Genomic DNA, 17,261 nt, shown 5'->3' with positions numbered 1-17,261 from the left:
GAGAGATAAATGGCTTCAGGATGAAATGGAGTGCAAAGCTGCAGACAAAACACTACTTTATCATTTTCCTTTCTTCTCACTTGCTCCTCTAAACTAACAAACCAGATGAAGAAAGATGCACAAAAAAGACAAAAAAGTAAAAAAAAAAATGCCAAAACAAAAAAAAAAAAATATCAGTACTACATTTTTTATGACATGTCCAATAATATTTATGACTTAATATACTGCACACATCACATATTACAGCTTAACATTGTTATTCATTCTGTTTCTTTGCTTCACACCAGCAGCAGCCTGAAGGCAGCGTTCATCAAGACTGAGCACAGAGAAATGTCGGTATGAGGCCATATCCTGAAGGAAATTAAATAGGAGCATGCCGTTTCTCCATCAGGCTGAGGCACCACAATATTTATAGCGGAGCCTTTTATTTTCATCATCAAAATCACCTCATATTACATGAACAGTTCAGTTTGGACACACTTCATCCAAATTTTATGGTTTTGAGATATTCTAATACTTCTGCTGCCACTCCAATAAAGAGGACATCAATTTCAGGCATTTAATTACCCATGAAATATTATTCATCCAGTGTACTGGAGGTAGATATAGATTCATGGATTACTTCAGGTCATGTTCACAAAAACGAATAAACACATACTTTACATTAAATCTTAAGACTACAGCATATAATGATACTTCAGACAGTTACGGCTCAGCTCTCTTAGATGTATAAAGCTCAACAGCATCAAGAAGACCTTAATCAAAAATGAGAACTTCAAGGTTTAGAAGCCTCCAATTCTTTATTGTGATCATGGAAGATAACAAGCTGTTCTCTGCTCCTCAGTAAAATTCATACTCAGCCTCGCACTGTAAATACAGCAATGTTATTTCATTTAACTGTGTTACATTGTTTGGGTGTACTTATACTGAGTTGTTTAGACTATAGGTGTTCATGCTTGTTTGAATTCATCATTTCCATGTGGCATGTTTAAGTAATGAACAGTTCTGAAATTACAAACACAAGGAATCATGGGACTATTATTTTTTTACTTCTAGCAGTGCCAAGTGATTGGCACACCACCTTTGCATTTACTAATGAACTTCTGTTATTCTGTAGTGTGCTGGGACCTAGGAGACACACACACACTGAAGTCCCACAGCTGGTGCTGCACACAAAACCAGATGGAGAAGCTGAGAATCCCAGGCTTCCCTCACCCCAGCCGCCTCTTCCACCTCATCCAGGGGAACACAGAGTCATTCCCAAACCAGCTGAGAGTTATAATCTCATCAGTGAATCCTGGTCTGTCCTGGGGTCTGCTTCTGGTAAGACATGCCCAAAACACCTCAATCAGAGGCGTCTGTGAGGTATCCTAGTCAGACGCCCTGACCACCTGAACTGCCTCCTTTCAATGTGGAGAAGAGGTGGCTTTACTCAGAGACCCTTCCAAATGATCGAACTCCTCACCCCAGAGAGCACAGCACCCTTTGAAGGAAACTTATATCTATAATTGTATTCTTTTGGTCACTACACAGAGCTTGTGACCATAGGTGAGGGTAGTAAAGTAGATTGTAGACTAAATCACCAACTTCGCTTTTACCCTATGCTCTGTCATAAAAGATGCTCCAATCTCATGGTCCCTTCTTCAGTCAGTCATAAACAAGACCCTGGAGGCTGGAAGTCCCCACCTGATGGCTTCATCAGGTGGGGAAGCAAACACCAGCTTATTTAAGGACACTGACCTTTTAGCTCTCAAATCATTTTCCAGAAACTGACGCCACAGTGACGCCAAACATTTTCTATGTACAGCAAAGATATGCTGCAAGCTCTCAATTTAATATGAAGTTTAAGTTTTAATACTTTTATCATTTCAGGTTCGTAAACTGAATCTATTGAAGGTGACCTACTTTAATGTAGAGAAGAGCTCATTCACTGGATATACTATGTTAAGTTCATGTGACTTCATTTGCTGGAATGCTACACAAAAAAAGTATAGCTGACGCCTCTTAAATTGGCCTTAAATTTTGACTGATAATGAGTTGCCCCTAATCCATAATGTGAAGGGGGTGTTGGAGTAATCCAAATGCAAACGTCTTTTCTTCCTCAGAAGACTTAGAGACTTCTATCTGCCGCTGAGGGTGCTTAAGAACTTTTACTCCTGCACCATCGAGAGCATCATGAGGGGAAACATCTGCACCTGGTATGGGAACAGCACCAAACAAGACAGACGAGCTCTTCAAAGAGTGGTGTTCTCGGCCAAACACATCATTCACTCTGAGCTTCCCGACTTGCAGTCTGTCTACACTAAGCGGTGCAAGACAAAAGCCAGGAAGATTATTAAGGATCTCTCATATCCCAACAATGGACTCTTCTCAGTGTTGAGGTCTGGGAAGCGCTTCTGCTCCCTTAAGGCCAAAACAGAGAGAATGAGGAGCTTCTTCCATCAGGTTATTCAGTCTCTGAACCAGGTGGAGTACTGTAGGACTGGACTCTCTCATACATCACAACACTGCACATGCACTCTAATAACAATAATAATAATGTACCTCAGTACTATGCCTCAGTAACTTGTTATTCCACTGTAAACTGCTACTATCCACACTGTTTATTTGCACACTTTTTATAATTTCTTAAATTTGTTTATTTGCACAAAGTTATTTTAAATTTAACTTTAATTCTTAGTTCAGACTTTACTTCTTAGATTAAATTCTTAATTTATTTTGTACATCTTTTAGACCTTACTTTGATGTTCATTTTATATCTATTATGTAACTTTATTCCATTTTTCTGTAAATATTTTACTGTTGTTTTATTGTTGGGCATTGCACAGCAACAATGATTTCACTGCATGTTGTACTGTACATGATTGTGTATGTGAGAAATAAAATTTGAATTTGAATTTGATGAGGTTTGTGTCATCAGTGGTGACAGCCCTAACCCTAGTGCACCAAGGACGCTCTACAGCAGTCTGAGCTTTATTAAACTGCTTTCTCAAGTGTTTGCCATCAGACAACAAAGAACATAAAACCTTTAACTGATATAAAAATGACTTATATTTTTTTTTTTCAAAAAAGTCTATTTTGGCTTTTTCCCAAAACATACAGTTTTGTATATGGTAAGTTAGACCTCTGAAGGTTTAAGAGTCCGGGATCTGAAAGGCCAATAACAATGTAGAGCAAAAGATGTGTGTATATCTATAGTAAAGCTATAGAGTTACTAAAAGGCCTTCAGTTGTAAGTAGCCAATAAAACAATCCATAGTGTTGATAATGGCTCCCCACAGAGCAGACAGGTTTGGCCCGGATCTGGTGTCAAGCCGGTACTGCTGGCTGACTTCTGGCATGGTAAGTGGTATGTCATCCAGATATGGGCCAGGCCCGGCATACATAGACTGTTTATGTGATGGCATGCCACATCTGGCCCAATTATGGCTTGGTGTATGTGGCACAGGCTCATAGAACACAGGTGTGGCTCGGATCTGGCATCAAGCTGGCACTTCTGACTGACTGGTGCCATGACAGGGTGTATGTCAACCAGATGTGGGCCAGGTCTGGCAATGATGGCACTATTTATGTTCCTATTTTAGTTAGAAGACCCAAATGCCATGTTGCAATACTATACTTCTATGGTAGCCAACGTTTCAAATGCAGGTTTGACAGGTTTGTGAGTGTACACTTTATCCAAAACCTAGTGAGGGTTTACTCATGTTTACCACTGGGTGGCTGTAGCTTAGAAGGTATAGCAGGTCACCTACTGCTTGGAAGGTTAGTGGTTTGATCCCTGGCTTCTCCAATCTGCATCTCAAGAATTTATGAATGTAGTTCGGAAGCACTCAGTTTAGAGAAAGTGTGTGAATGTGGCATGTTGTATAGAACACTTTGAGTGATCTGCGAGAGTAGAAAAGCGCTATATAAGAATCAGTCCATTCACTGTCTGAGCAGAGTTTCATCGTGTTACTTTTGCACTATTATGTTCCGGCACATGTTGTTATTACATGGCTTGATTAAGGTGCACATTAGGCTGACATCTGGGGTCAGAGCTGAAACTGTTCTGGGCCAGCACAGGGCCAGGAGTATGTCTGCAACTGGCCCGTGGCTGCACACAACTTACACATGGCACACATACCGCAAAGAATGACGGCCCTTTGTGTAGATGACCTCTGGCAAACCTGATGTGGGCCACCAAAGGGCCGTCATTGTGTGGGCCACGTGTAAGCACATTGTGTGGGCCAGATCCGGGCCATACCAATTTTGCTATGTGGGTAACAAAGTCTGGTATATATCCAGTGAGCTGAGGAAATTAATTGCATAATTTCCTCAGGTATTAATAAAGTATTCTGATTCTGATGATTGAATAACCATGTTTGATTATTGGTTTTCTTTCAGTAATGTTGGAGCATCTTTACAATGCATAACAGCCTCGAGATGACCACTGCTATAAACTGGTAACACAAAGTTGCCCATAGTGTGATGGTGACCTGTTCGGGTGTGCACACCACCTTTTGCCCTTCAGCAGCTGGGATAAGCCCTGGCGCCCACACCCTGCCACCCTGACTCACATAAGCATATTATTGACGGATAGATAGACAAAACATAAAACACTTGCATATATTTTTTCACTCTTCTGTTTTGAAGAAACACCTCTGCAGTGCACACAAAACTCTGCAACATTGCACTGTACTTAATTTTTAGTTTTTGCTGTCATTATCTTACAGGTGAAATCTTATCAGAGTGTCTGCTAATGCTGATTCTTTAAGTTTACATCTAGCTTTATATGGTTACCAGGATTAAATTAAATGTCGAATATGTTCCTAGTTTAAACTGGAGATTTTGAAAAGAACACATCCTGGATGCTGAGTGTATAAAAAGCAAATGTTTGTTTGTGTAAAGCTCACTGGTAAATGTGAATAAGGCCGAATGTTTTGGGTATTTTTTACAGAGCTCTGTTCTCTTTCTGTCTTTGTTCATCTTTTCGTATCCTTTATTCTTCTTTAACGGATGTCGTTTCCATTCTTTCTCTCCATCACTTTGTTTCTGCGCCTCTTTGTTTCTCCGTCTCCTACGCTCTACTTTTTTTTCTCTCTCTCCGTCTCATACTACGTCTGTCTTTGCTGTTTAAGCTTGTTCGCCTGGTCACACTCCCTCCCTCTTTCTCTTTTCTGACTAAAACCTTTAAATTCCCTTCTGCTTCATCGTGTTTGTCTGCTCGTCACGTATTTGATGTCATACTGTAAAAACAGGATCATCCTCTCTGCTTTTGTTGTTGCCCGGGGAAATTTGTAACACGCACACACAAACACCGAGCTCATTGGTGTAGCCGTTGAAGTCATTCTGACTTCTGTCACATTTGGTGTGTTCATAACCAGACCATTTGCATTTGTTAGAGGAAAATGGATTTTTTAATTTTTACCCTGTGTTTCATGTCAATGTTCACTATTAATTTTATTTCCTTTTTTCATGTCAGACTGATGCAGTTGAATATAAAAGACCACTAGTGATATCGCAGTAGCTCATGGGTTCGGGCTGAGCCACAGGGGTGTGTTCTAGTCTCAGCACGATAACATATCAACAAATTTAGTCTCTGTAGGTGGGTCACTTTCTCTGAAGGAACATTTTTATCTTATGAACATTATTTAAACCCTCATGCTGGTGTGCCGCCATGCCTGCATAAGTGGTGAGAAATGTACAAGACCTCTGAGCTAAATCCCGAGCAGCTTTCAGAAATGCACAGATACATAAACTCCGACAGGTCTGATACCCACAAACAGCCTGGTTTCCTTTGCAAAGGCTGCAGAGTCCTTTGAAAGTCATAAGAAATTTTTAACATGCACCTGGATGTTCAGGAAGTCGTACGAAAAGATGGGAAATATTAAAATTATATGTTAAACACATTATTCAGTAAATTGATTGATTTATTTTTTAGAGCTTTTAGTTCTTCTTTTCAGACTACAAGATATAAAATGTCCAAAATACAAAATAGAACGTAGAAGGTTGACAAGCTCCCTCAACAGATGGGAAGAGAAAAAAAAATCATATTTTCTTCTCATCTCTTCACCATCAGTCCACCTACAGTGTTGTGTACTTAAATGAGATATATGGGTGCAATCCGCATAAGCAACAAAACAAGACAAACCGAGACTAATGAAGAATGAAGTTTTAAGAATTATTTGCACAATACATATCATTCATACCATAATAAATGAACAGCAGGTGGTGACAATTCTTAGATATACTCAGATCATTTGTTTTATTAGTATTTCAGTGTTATTTGTGCCCTTTCAGGTGTGGTGACATTTAATGTTGTTTTTCCAGAAGTAAGCTACCAACTACTGACCAGTCTGCACTCATTTTAAATTCCAACAGCTGTGAGTCTGTTTTGCACATTAGATTTACATAATTCTGTGCTAACAGGTTACCCCGAGCCACCAGTTTGAGCCTAGTGGTTCCACTTTATTTCAGTAAGACAAGCAATCCAGCATAGGCAGCTTCTGTCAGCCTGAATCTATGGCGTATGTGACAAGTAAACAAAATACCACATTATAGCAGAATGGGACACTAATGAACAGACATGTGACTAAGCTCACAGTGGATGAATTTAAAGGAAAGAAAATTCTGTTCTGTGTCTGCCAACAGTTCAAGGAATGAATGAACTCAGTTTATCACAGAATTGTCACCACCTGCTGTTTTCTTTTTGGTTTTTGGGGTATTTTTTTTTGTTATACATCAAACCCATCATTTTGTGTGCTTGTGCTCCATTTTCACATGAGGTTGCATTAATTACATCTTCGGCAAAAAGTGTGAAGCCCACATATTGAGTATGAAACATCTTTAACTCGAGTGGGCATGTCCTTAACTTGGCTCTGTCAGCCAGAGTGAATCCCTCCATGTTTCAATTGCAAGTATACAAATGATTTTTTATTGCATTTATTCAACTTCAGTAAAGTTTTATGACTAATATAGTCAGGGGAACCTTACCCTTCTAAAACCAGAATTACATAATCCCAGCTATCACAATCTCTTCAGCAAGTGCCTCCTGTCAGACTCAATAATACATACATTTGAAAAAGGATTTATATATTCTCTCTCTTATACTCTGTATCCAAACAATCTGCTCTCATCCATCATTTCTAGTTTATCTAAATTTACTTCAGTGAGATAGGAAAGGTTTACATTTATGAAAACAATCTTTTTTTTCTCAAGGAGAAGGTATTGAACAGATGGTGGGGACATCAAACATTTTTAGGAAACATCTTTAGGACAATGAGCAGGTGAAATTATGCAGTTATCATCATAGATTATGTAGTCTAAAGAGTAGGAAAACGTGATTTATGGGGCTTACAGATGTATCGTTTCTGCACCATTTGTACAAAAATGTGTCCAGACAGATTAAACATTTCTGAAAAGATTATTTTGTGCAAAAGATTATATTGTGTAACCAATAGTTAGTGAGTATTTATGAACACTTTGTCAAGAAATCAGTTAAACTGATTCTTTCATCAATGATCTCCAATCATATGAAATTTTACAGTCTGAATAATACCTTTGACATTATAGTATATACTCTATAGTATATTCACAATCCTTTGCAGTATGAATGGTAATATAATGTCTGAGCCATCAGGCATGTCGCCTACCTGGTGACAAATCTCGTGGACTACCACCATGGTGAGTTCCATCTGATAGGATGAGGACGACACGTCTGCGTCCAACAGGATCTTCTGCTCCACGAAGACGCTCAGGCCCCAGTTCTCCATGGCGGCGTAGGGGTGTTTGGGCACAGCCAACAAGTCTGTAAACCAATCACGACAACAACAACACATTACGGCTTTTCAACACATGCTGAATGTTTTCCTGCATTAATAAACTCTCAGCGAGATTCCACCACTTAAATAACAGGAGGCGGTTGCTGTGACAGAATGACTGCTAGCATCAGCGCGGATCCCATTTCGGGTTAAAATTAAACTCATGAGTCATTTTAACTATGTGCCAAAGGAGCCTTTTATCCACACAACACAGATATATGGATTTTTCAAGATATAACTCTACATATATCTGTATGAGAGAGAAGCAGTCCGAGACAGAGATCAGCTGAGATGTAACGAAAAGGAGTAAATGCTGAGAAATGTCCTTTGGGTGGGGAAACTTGGGTTGTTTTTCAGAAAAGGCATTTCTCTCCAGTGAATGAGTGATGAGTTCAGGTCTTAATTTAAATTTAAAATCATAAACTTCTGGCATTTCAGCTGCAGCGACCTTCGTCAGAGGATCACTTGCAGACAACAGGAGACATTATTATTTCCTCTGAGAAGGAAAAGTTAAGGACAAAATAATACCTCAGTCATAAAGAGGAGCAGAAATGAGCAAAGAATTACATGAAATTTACCAAAAATATTTTCTTCATGAATTAAACAGTATTTCTTTGAGACACACAAGTACAAAAAAAAAAAAGGGGCACTACTGTGAGTAAGACTTGCTTCCATTTTGAAGCCTCTCCAAACCAATTCATATCCAATTCTTTACCCGCCATTACTAAACCCTGAGAAAATCAAATACCTGGGTGTCATCTAACGTGCTGCCTCTTTGGCCTTGATAGTGGGTACTCATTTTAACCCTTGTGGCTAGAAACTCATAGAGACCAGTCTTGAATTTTCTACCTTAAAGTCACAGTACAAAAGTTGACCTTTTAACATTTTAGGCTTCGGTCTCAGAGGCCTAGATACTCAGTTAGGGTTAGGATGACTCCCTGGTGACCACTGGTTGCTAGTGAACTATATATTTCTCCATAAGCTGCAAGGCTCGCAAAATTTCAAAATCTCTGGTAGCCCTTCGGGCAGGCCCTCTTCAGTTTTTGGTAGCCCAAAATAAATTTAAGTAGCCCGAATAAAGAAGAGAGCAATTTTTTAATGTTTTGTTTCCTTTACAATATTATACATTAAAGTATAATATTGTAACGGAAACAAAAATTAATCAGAAAGTTGTTAAAATACAAATCACAACAACTGTATAAAAATCAGTCATCAACTCTAATACTTGGTTCTAATTGAACAGAAATTTCTATGAACTTGTAAGAACTGTGTAGAACATGAATCAGTCTGTGTCAGATCCTGAATCTGAAATTTCCACTGAAGTCACACGTAAGGGGTAAGTGGAACCAAGATCTAGGCCATTTGCTTTTTGAAGTTTGCAAAGACTGCTAAATTTTGACAATGGTAGTTCACTCTTTACAACATAGTACAATTTTGAAAGATTTTTCAGGACTTCTTCTTGTGCTTGGTTTATTTTTAGTATTTTTTTTGCAATTGCTGTTTGTTCTGGGAAAGATATTGCAGACTGGGCAATAATGCATTTCTTGCATTTCTCATGGTCTTTCTTAAAATTACTGGTCCCAGTTACAAAGGCGCTTGTCGACTCAAATGAAATGAAACTCACAACACACCCGGCAGAACATCATGTTATTTAGCTCGTCATATTCCAGCCACATAAATTCTTTTGTCCATGAAACCAAAAAAGCTGAGCTTTCTTTTTGCCTCAGTCTGATTTGTCATAACTTTTCCGTTTTGTGGTAGGCTTTTCATTGGCTGCCCCTTCTTCACCCTGACCTGTCTTATTTGGCTCTGCAGAACTAAAATACCGGCGTAAATCCTGCTGCTTTTACACACGTACTTACATAACGGTCAGCGATTCTCTGCGCAATCAACCTCTCACATGTTTAAGCTTGCTGTGGGAGATTTCACTTGTCAGGTTTGAATAGTAAGCTAATGAGTGATAAGACGATGTCAGAGGAATCGGTGCGCAATTAATCGTCACTCACCAATCAGTGCTGCCGCTCTCTACACACCGTTCGCGCGATCGCAAAGTGAAAGTGAAAGCAAAAAACAAGCGCAAATTCAAACGCGATTTCAATATGTCACATATTGACAGTGGCTCATCGATGCCAATGACATAATTACTCAGCTACATTTTCGAAAGAATGCAAAAGCATGGACATATATTTTCCTTCCTATGATAGCCCGACGGGCAGGGCTGAGGTAGATTTTGGTAGCCCGACTGGAAAAATCGCTAGCCCCGGGACGTGGGGCTAGCGATTTTGCGAGCCCTGAGCTGGTGAGTTAGTTAGTTGTCCACTGTGAAGAACATCATTAAACAGAAGTGGTGTCTTATGGTGCAAGCTATCAGCCACAATGCAGCCTTGAGATGCCTTCCCTTCCCCCAAGTCACACCTTACCTCAGGTTAGGTCACATGATGGGTAGGGCAAGATTTCATAGTGGTTTCACTCAACCCACAGTGATGGTAATGACCCATACCTTTTTTCATACTGTGGCCCACTGTTGATTATAGTACCATATGATCCATATTACTATAATCAACGGTGAGCCAACAACCTTCAAAACCACCTCCAAAGGGGATAACCCTCACTAGGGGTTAAATACTCTCAACTTCTTGTCTGTAGAACCGAGGAAGCTTCTTGAATGGGACCCAAAACATCTTCACAAATCTAAAGATGTCCAGTTTTTTTCTAAACTCTACGACAACCACCAGAATGGAAAATGGACACATTCACCTTCAGAGTACTGCTTCTTTGGAAACGTGTTGATTTCAATGTAAGATGCAACTTTTACTTTGATGGCAAGCAGTCTCTATTTCTCCTTTGCGTCACACTTCCCACAGTTTTTTGAAAACTGTCTGGTGTGTCTTTGCAGTGTTTCCGTATTTTAGATAAAATAAGGAAAAGTATCATAGAGCCACTGTAATGGCACGGACTGTGGAAGAAAAGGCAGCAAGTAAAAACCAAAAAGTGCTCAAAGAAACAAGAAAAAGGAGGTAAATGCAGACAAATTCCTCACTTTGTCTACTCATGTGGAGAAGAGGAGGTGGAAACATGAAGAGAGATGAGAGGAGGCAACAAACATCTAACAAAATGAAGCATTCATACTGCACAGCTGTGAAAGCGATGTCGATTAAACATGACGTGTGACACAGAAGCATCATCTGTCTGTTCTGTGTTACAGCCTTTTGCTCTACTTTGTTTTCTCTGTCAAACGAACCTAACACTGTTCATGACAAGTTATATATTTATTTTAAATTAATGTTGTGTCAAGAATATATAGCTATGATGAGTATTAAATTCCATATTCATCACATCAACAAACGGCGACAGGTAGATCGTTTAACTGATCATCTTCTAACCAATACAAATTATGAAGACACATCGCTTACAGTCTTACTTCTTCCATGGTTCTTAAGACTTTTTCCTTAGATTTATTTGTGGACCTTCTGTTGCCTTGCTCCTCCCTCCTCCTGATGGAGTATAGGAACTGAGCATGCAGCAGTCAAAACCTGCAGTTACTCAAACGGCCACTAGAGGCCACCTCCAAAAGAGTCGATCTCCATAGACTTTCACGTTAAAACGTTCAAATTTAGAGCAGAAAACACTTGGTTCAAGTTGTGTGCGTACTTTCCTTTTTTAATTTATATTTTTTAATTCAACCCAGATTTATAATTATGATCATGGCTGCGTTCATCAGCACCTGTAGTAGGCACCTGTCACTGAACTGGACCTCTTAAGATCTGACTTCTGGGTATTGGTTTACATTTTTGTACTTTGTACTGCTTTGAGGTATCTATGTTGGTACATTACTAATATTGATAGACCTCGGAGTATTAAAACGAAAGTTAATAACTGACCAAATAAATGTCCAGGGGAGTTTCAAGATAGTTTCCAAGAGGTGATAATTGCTTCTGGAAGGACTTTGAGATTTACGGTTGACCAAGACTTTTCCTTCTCATCCACATAAGGTCATTTCGGTTTCAAAAAACAAAACAAAAAAAGCTTCTAAAACACAAATTCTGAAGCTACAAAAGCAGAATCCAGAATGCAATGAGTGACATCACAGCATCTACATCCATCTTTCATATACAGAATATGTAACTATTCCCAGGGATTCTGCACCAGAGGACAGATTAGATTTTTTTTTATTTCATTAAAACAATAAAAGATATTTTAATGAAATAAAAGGCTGAATCAATGTTTCCCCACATTAAAAGCTTCAGGCAGCACCTTCTGCCTCAGTTTGCACCTTTTTGATGTAGTTCCATCACACGGACAGAAGTCACACTGTCAATCACTTGAGCAAAACAGGACATCAGTGCTCTTCGGCAGCTGTCACTCATCACATGGCTCACTAGGAGGTAGCAGCACATGCACAGGGGCAAATGTTTGCACACACTCATGTGAAACCTGTTGTCAGAGCAGTTTCAGAGCTAGAAACACTCCTGCTGGGAGCTCTCACACATCCACACGTTCACACTGATATCTATCTGCTGGGTTTGTTGTGGAGTGTCTGAGTGCCTTCCTCTGTAATCACAGCCCAAAGGACTAGGAACTCAACTTTGGTGGACTGCTTTAAGTGAAGCCAGATTACAGGTGTTTAAGTGTAATCTTATATTATGGTACCCGCAGTGACTTTGTGATATTTGATAAACTCTAGAATCTGCAGCACATATTGTAAACAGCTTAAAGGATTACTTTATAAAGGGCTCTTTACCAAGTGGCCCAAATGCAATGTTGATTTAATCGCTGCTGCTCTCAGAGAGGTGTTACCGAGGCATGTGCAAACATTCCTGAGGATGCTTTAATGTCTCCCATGACCTCTTCTGTGCAATCTCCAACACCCTGATGTTGTTTTGAAGTGCTCATGCTAAAGATAGGCAAAGTGTTTTCAACCTGTACATGGATGAAGATGTTTCTAATCAAGTACAAGCACCTGGTTATAAATGTCAGAGAGCTGAGGCATGAATACAGATTAGCAATGATGATATTTGGATAGCCTTGGGCACATTCACAAACCGACTCTTAGTGGGTTACTAACGCTGGGTGGGTGTTGCAAAATACCAAAGCTGTCTGTAGATAGTGCTCGGTATCAGCCCCGGGTGTAAAGTTAAGAGATATTTGAGGAAACACGCATAACAGAAGTTAACAGAAAAATAAAGAGGATTTAACAGGAGGCTGTTTGATGACACAGTGCAAGTACTGCTTTCTCTTTGGTGGATAGATTTATGTGGGAGAAATGGCCGGTGAAAATTTGTCTTAATTTCATTAAAATGAATCCTTTAAGCCACTGATCTGAGGATTTTTTTCCTCTAAAGTAAATGCTAACATCTGCATATTTTCTGTGCTCCCTATCTTTGTTTTATGTATTATCCTACACTCACTCTGGGGAAAACAATGGTTGGACATCACGACGAGGCCAAATATGTTGCGACCATGTACAACAAACAAAGACATTTCTCCACATAATTAAAGAAAATTATTAACCATAAATTGCATAATAAAATAAATATTTAATGAGCTCAATCACCTTTTTTAAACCAAGAATTAAAAAAGAATGATGTTAGCTTCTGATTCGGTTATTCTGAGTACTTGTGGTGTACTTCTTCACAATAGCCACTCCTGCAAAAGCAAATAAGAGGCTCCACTGTTCTGTCTGAACAGCCACATGCTAATGGGAAGTCATCACTGAAGATTTCAGGTTGGGGAAAAACAAATCTAGAAATTTCATTGTATCCAGTTCAGTAGTTAAGATATTTCTATTAGAGATGGACCGATCCGATATTACGTATCGTATCGGTCAGATACTGACGTAAATTACTGGATCGGATATCGGAGGGAAATAGAAAATGTAATCCGATCCATTAAATATCAAAAAAGCACCTCACAAAACTTGCAACACGGCGTAACTCGGCTCATAACCGTAGCACGTAGGAGCAGTGTGCCTCATGTGATAGAGCGGCTGTGTGTATTTGTAGCCTCTAGCAATCCGGCATTTCATCTCTGAGGAAGTTATCCCAGAGAGAAGTAAAGCAAGTGTGTAAGTTCATCTCTGAATGTTTGTAAAGCATTCCCACGTAAAGCTTAACAACCGATATATGGAGCAACTGCCTCTCTCTCTCCCTCTGCTGCTGCTACTTCAATCATGAAACTGATTAATGATCAGCTGATCAGCTTTTCTGTCGGGAGTCCGTCTCTCTTGTTTGTTTTTGGCCCACTTTGCACCAGAAAGAAAAAACCAGCGGCTGAACAACAGCAGCACCTTTAAGCTTGATAAGCTGTTGTTAGAATTTTTATTTAATATTACTTTCTACACCAGGATCTTTTTCTAAGTAGCTGACGGCTGGTAACTGTGCAGGGGCGGATCTAGCAAAGTTTAGCCAGGGGGGCCGATAGGGCATTAACAGGGAAAAGGGGGCACAAAGACATACTTTTCTTTCTTATTCTCATTTAAAATATGTAGCTTTTAATAAATAATTATCTGAATCTTACACCCAAAGTTTTAATCTTATGTAAAATGTATAGAAGTCCATTACTGTATATAGTAACTGTTAAGTCTAATATACCCTAGTAAGCTATAGTACTTTTTCCTTTGGGAAGGTACCATCTGTGCAGTCTGCAATTCTGTAGAAGAAAGATGTTGAATCTATTTAATTATTCTTGAAAAATAATTTATTTCTGTGCATTTTTTTCACCCTGCATCAAATTAAAGTTGATTACGTCGATTATGCATCATGAGGTGGAGGGTGGGGGGTGGTTCCCTATTTTTTTTGCTGGGAGTTTGCAACCCTATTAGTTAGGTTGCTTAATATTTCTGCTAAGTACTCTTTAAAATACCAGAATAGGGAGGATGGAGCAGGTTTAAGTTTATTAGATTGATCAGTGTTGCTGAACTATGAAATATTTTGGGTGCAGTGTATTTTTTTGCATACAGGTATAACAGAATAGCTTTAGTGTTGTTGTTTATTTAAACTTGAGTATGAACTTATACAAAATGCAGCAAGATATTTAAAAAAAAAACAGTTTTATTGATTAAAAACACACTATATCGGATTCATATCGGTATCGGCAGATATCCAAATTTATGATATCGGTATCGGACATAAAAAAGTGGTATCGTGCCATCTCTAATTTCTATCAGAACTAAAGTGACTCACTGAGTGTTGTTTTGAGTCCATTCCATGTAGCATTCCAAGTATTTTTATAATGTACTTCCCAAACTTTTTTATATCTAGATATTTTCCTTTTTTTGGAGAGGGGGTTGAGAAAAATTTGTAAAATAAAATGAAGACAAGGTTTGTAGTTTGGTAATGAACTATGAACTGGTAAATACAGCGGTGGATAGGAGATCATAATCTGCTTTGGGTTTTTCAGAGGCATGTTGGAGGTCACTGATTTACCAAATCAAAATTTATGATTTTCAGGCTGTACTGCCTAGGTTCACTGGGATTTTAACAATACTTGGTAAACAACAATATGCCTAAACACTGTCATGAGTCAAAATGAACCTTCAGAAGAAGAAATCAGCTAGCTGTCTTGTTTTTAACTCATGCAAACAGCATCACAGCAGGGAGCTGAGCTCAGTCAGTTTGATGTTTGAGTGTGAAAGCAGAACTCTGCAGCTGCTGTCAGTCAGCTCAGCCTGGTAGTTAATCAGGTATGGACACATGTTACGACGCGACTCCTTGGACTGCCGGGTGGCCTCTTTTACCCAGCATGCATCTTCTGGCATCGGGAAGACAGTCATGAGGACCTGCTGTGTTAACTGTTTTGAGGTAGCTAAATGTCTGTGGAGCCTGAGGCTTGGAAGCGTACGTGCCATATAACTCTGGGTGTATCCTCACATGAAATATAAGGAGATACGATGTGAATTCATGTGGAAAAAACTTTATTGTTGTATTTCCACAATAATGTTAATAATAACAGAGTGGATTTGGCACTCATGTAACTTCATATTGAAGCCTAATGGACTAAAGGAGTGCCAGTGCATTAAATATCACTGTCATGAGTTCTCACCAAGACTGACTATGTAATGGGTAGGGAGCTGAAACTGTATGTTTTTCGAAGTCTCAACATTACTGCCTCAACATAATTAACAATATTTTTTTTTTCTTTTGAGCCAGAAGTTCCTGTATTTGGATGAGATGGAAGAGTTATTAGCTCATATTAGACACTAGACGTTCACTCACCAAAACTGGAGCAAAACCTTTTGGATAGGCTGTACAATTGAGGGTAAGGACACGGCATCATGGATGCTCCAAATACCTTGGATAGCGCTCTCATGATGTTCAGAAAGCTGAAGGTGTGAAACACCTTCAATGGACTGAAAAACACTCTTCTTCTATAAAAAGGATGGCATGGCTTGAAGAAACACACAAACCCAACCTCAGGATTCACAAAATGCTTACTCATAAAATTTAGGAAATGTATATTGTGTTATGTAAAGTCATCGCAAAGTCTGCATGGTATGCTAATGGGTCCTCCCATTAGCACACGTTCATGTGTGCTAATGGGAGGACCTAAATTAAGACACAATGATGATCTGAGTTTGTGTAAAGCATAGCAAACTGCAAGCAGCCAAGTCAGCACCCACTTGTCAATCAAGTAGCCACATTCAGAACACTGCAGTACTGCAGGTAATCCAACTGTTAGTCTTAAAGCAATATAAATGGGTATATATGGGGATAGGGAAAAATTCACCTTTCATACAGTTGTAATGAAGGTCAAATTGGCTGTTTATATAGAGCAAATGTTAATTTGTGTTGTAAATTTTAGTATAGGAGTCTATGGGGACTGCATCATTGTTGGACTAGGCTTCAGTGGTCATTAGAGAAACTACAGTTTCTAGCATTTCAGGCTTGCTTTAACTTAAAATAAGAAACGTGACAATTAGAGTGGGCTTCTGATTTTGCCTGAAGGCTTAAAATCAGCTGCTACACATAGACAATTTACTCTCACACTGCACTCTGTGGTTTTGTCCCAATTTTCCAGGACTGATGAACAAAACAACAGAAGAAAGAAGATCTCTCCTGCTTTCTCACACCAATGGCTGGTGAGGACGGTGAGCAAGTTTACATGCAGATGTTCCTCATCTGTTCTAATTATCGCTTCTTCACACTAATAAAATTAAGAGAGTAAGAGAGAATTGTTGTTGGAGCTTGCTCACGCGTGCTATATATAAAGCTTTAAACAACCTTATGTTGCAGATCAGTTGCACCCATCAAAAACACCTGCTTTGGTTTAAAGTTAGAGGTGTGGATGTTTATACATTGATGATGTGTTTCTGACACCAAGATATTAATAGGAGAAACTGGAAATGTCATGAGGTTTACATGCCTAAATTCCATCAAAGAGAAGTTTTCAGCATCAGGAAAATAAATCAGGAATAAAAATATTATTATAATGCCAATAATGTGAGCAGCAGCTATGTCAATGATTC

The 17,261-nt window shown here is 39.1% G+C and overlaps 1 protein-coding gene across 2 annotated transcripts in view; it reads right to left on the bottom strand.

The window, feature by feature from the left end:
• The window catches only part of trhde.2 (thyrotropin releasing hormone degrading enzyme, tandem duplicate 2), a 222,734-nt gene that overhangs the window by 89,547 nt on the left and 115,926 nt on the right, over window positions 1–17,261 (bottom strand). For both annotated transcript variants that reach the window (XM_039600662.1, XM_039600661.1), the window contains exon 5: window positions 7,631–7,785. In XM_039600662.1, the coding sequence (XP_039456596.1) occupies window positions 7,631–7,785 (155 nt within the window). The remainder of the gene's footprint in view (window positions 1–7,630; window positions 7,786–17,261) is intronic.

Source organism: Oreochromis aureus, linkage group 17, assembly GCF_013358895.1.
Source record: "Oreochromis aureus strain Israel breed Guangdong linkage group 17, ZZ_aureus, whole genome shotgun sequence".
Lineage (NCBI taxonomy): Eukaryota > Metazoa > Chordata > Actinopteri > Cichliformes > Cichlidae > Oreochromis > Oreochromis aureus.
Note: the sequence above shows the minus strand (reverse complement) of the source record. Positions and strands in the feature narration are given on the sequence as shown.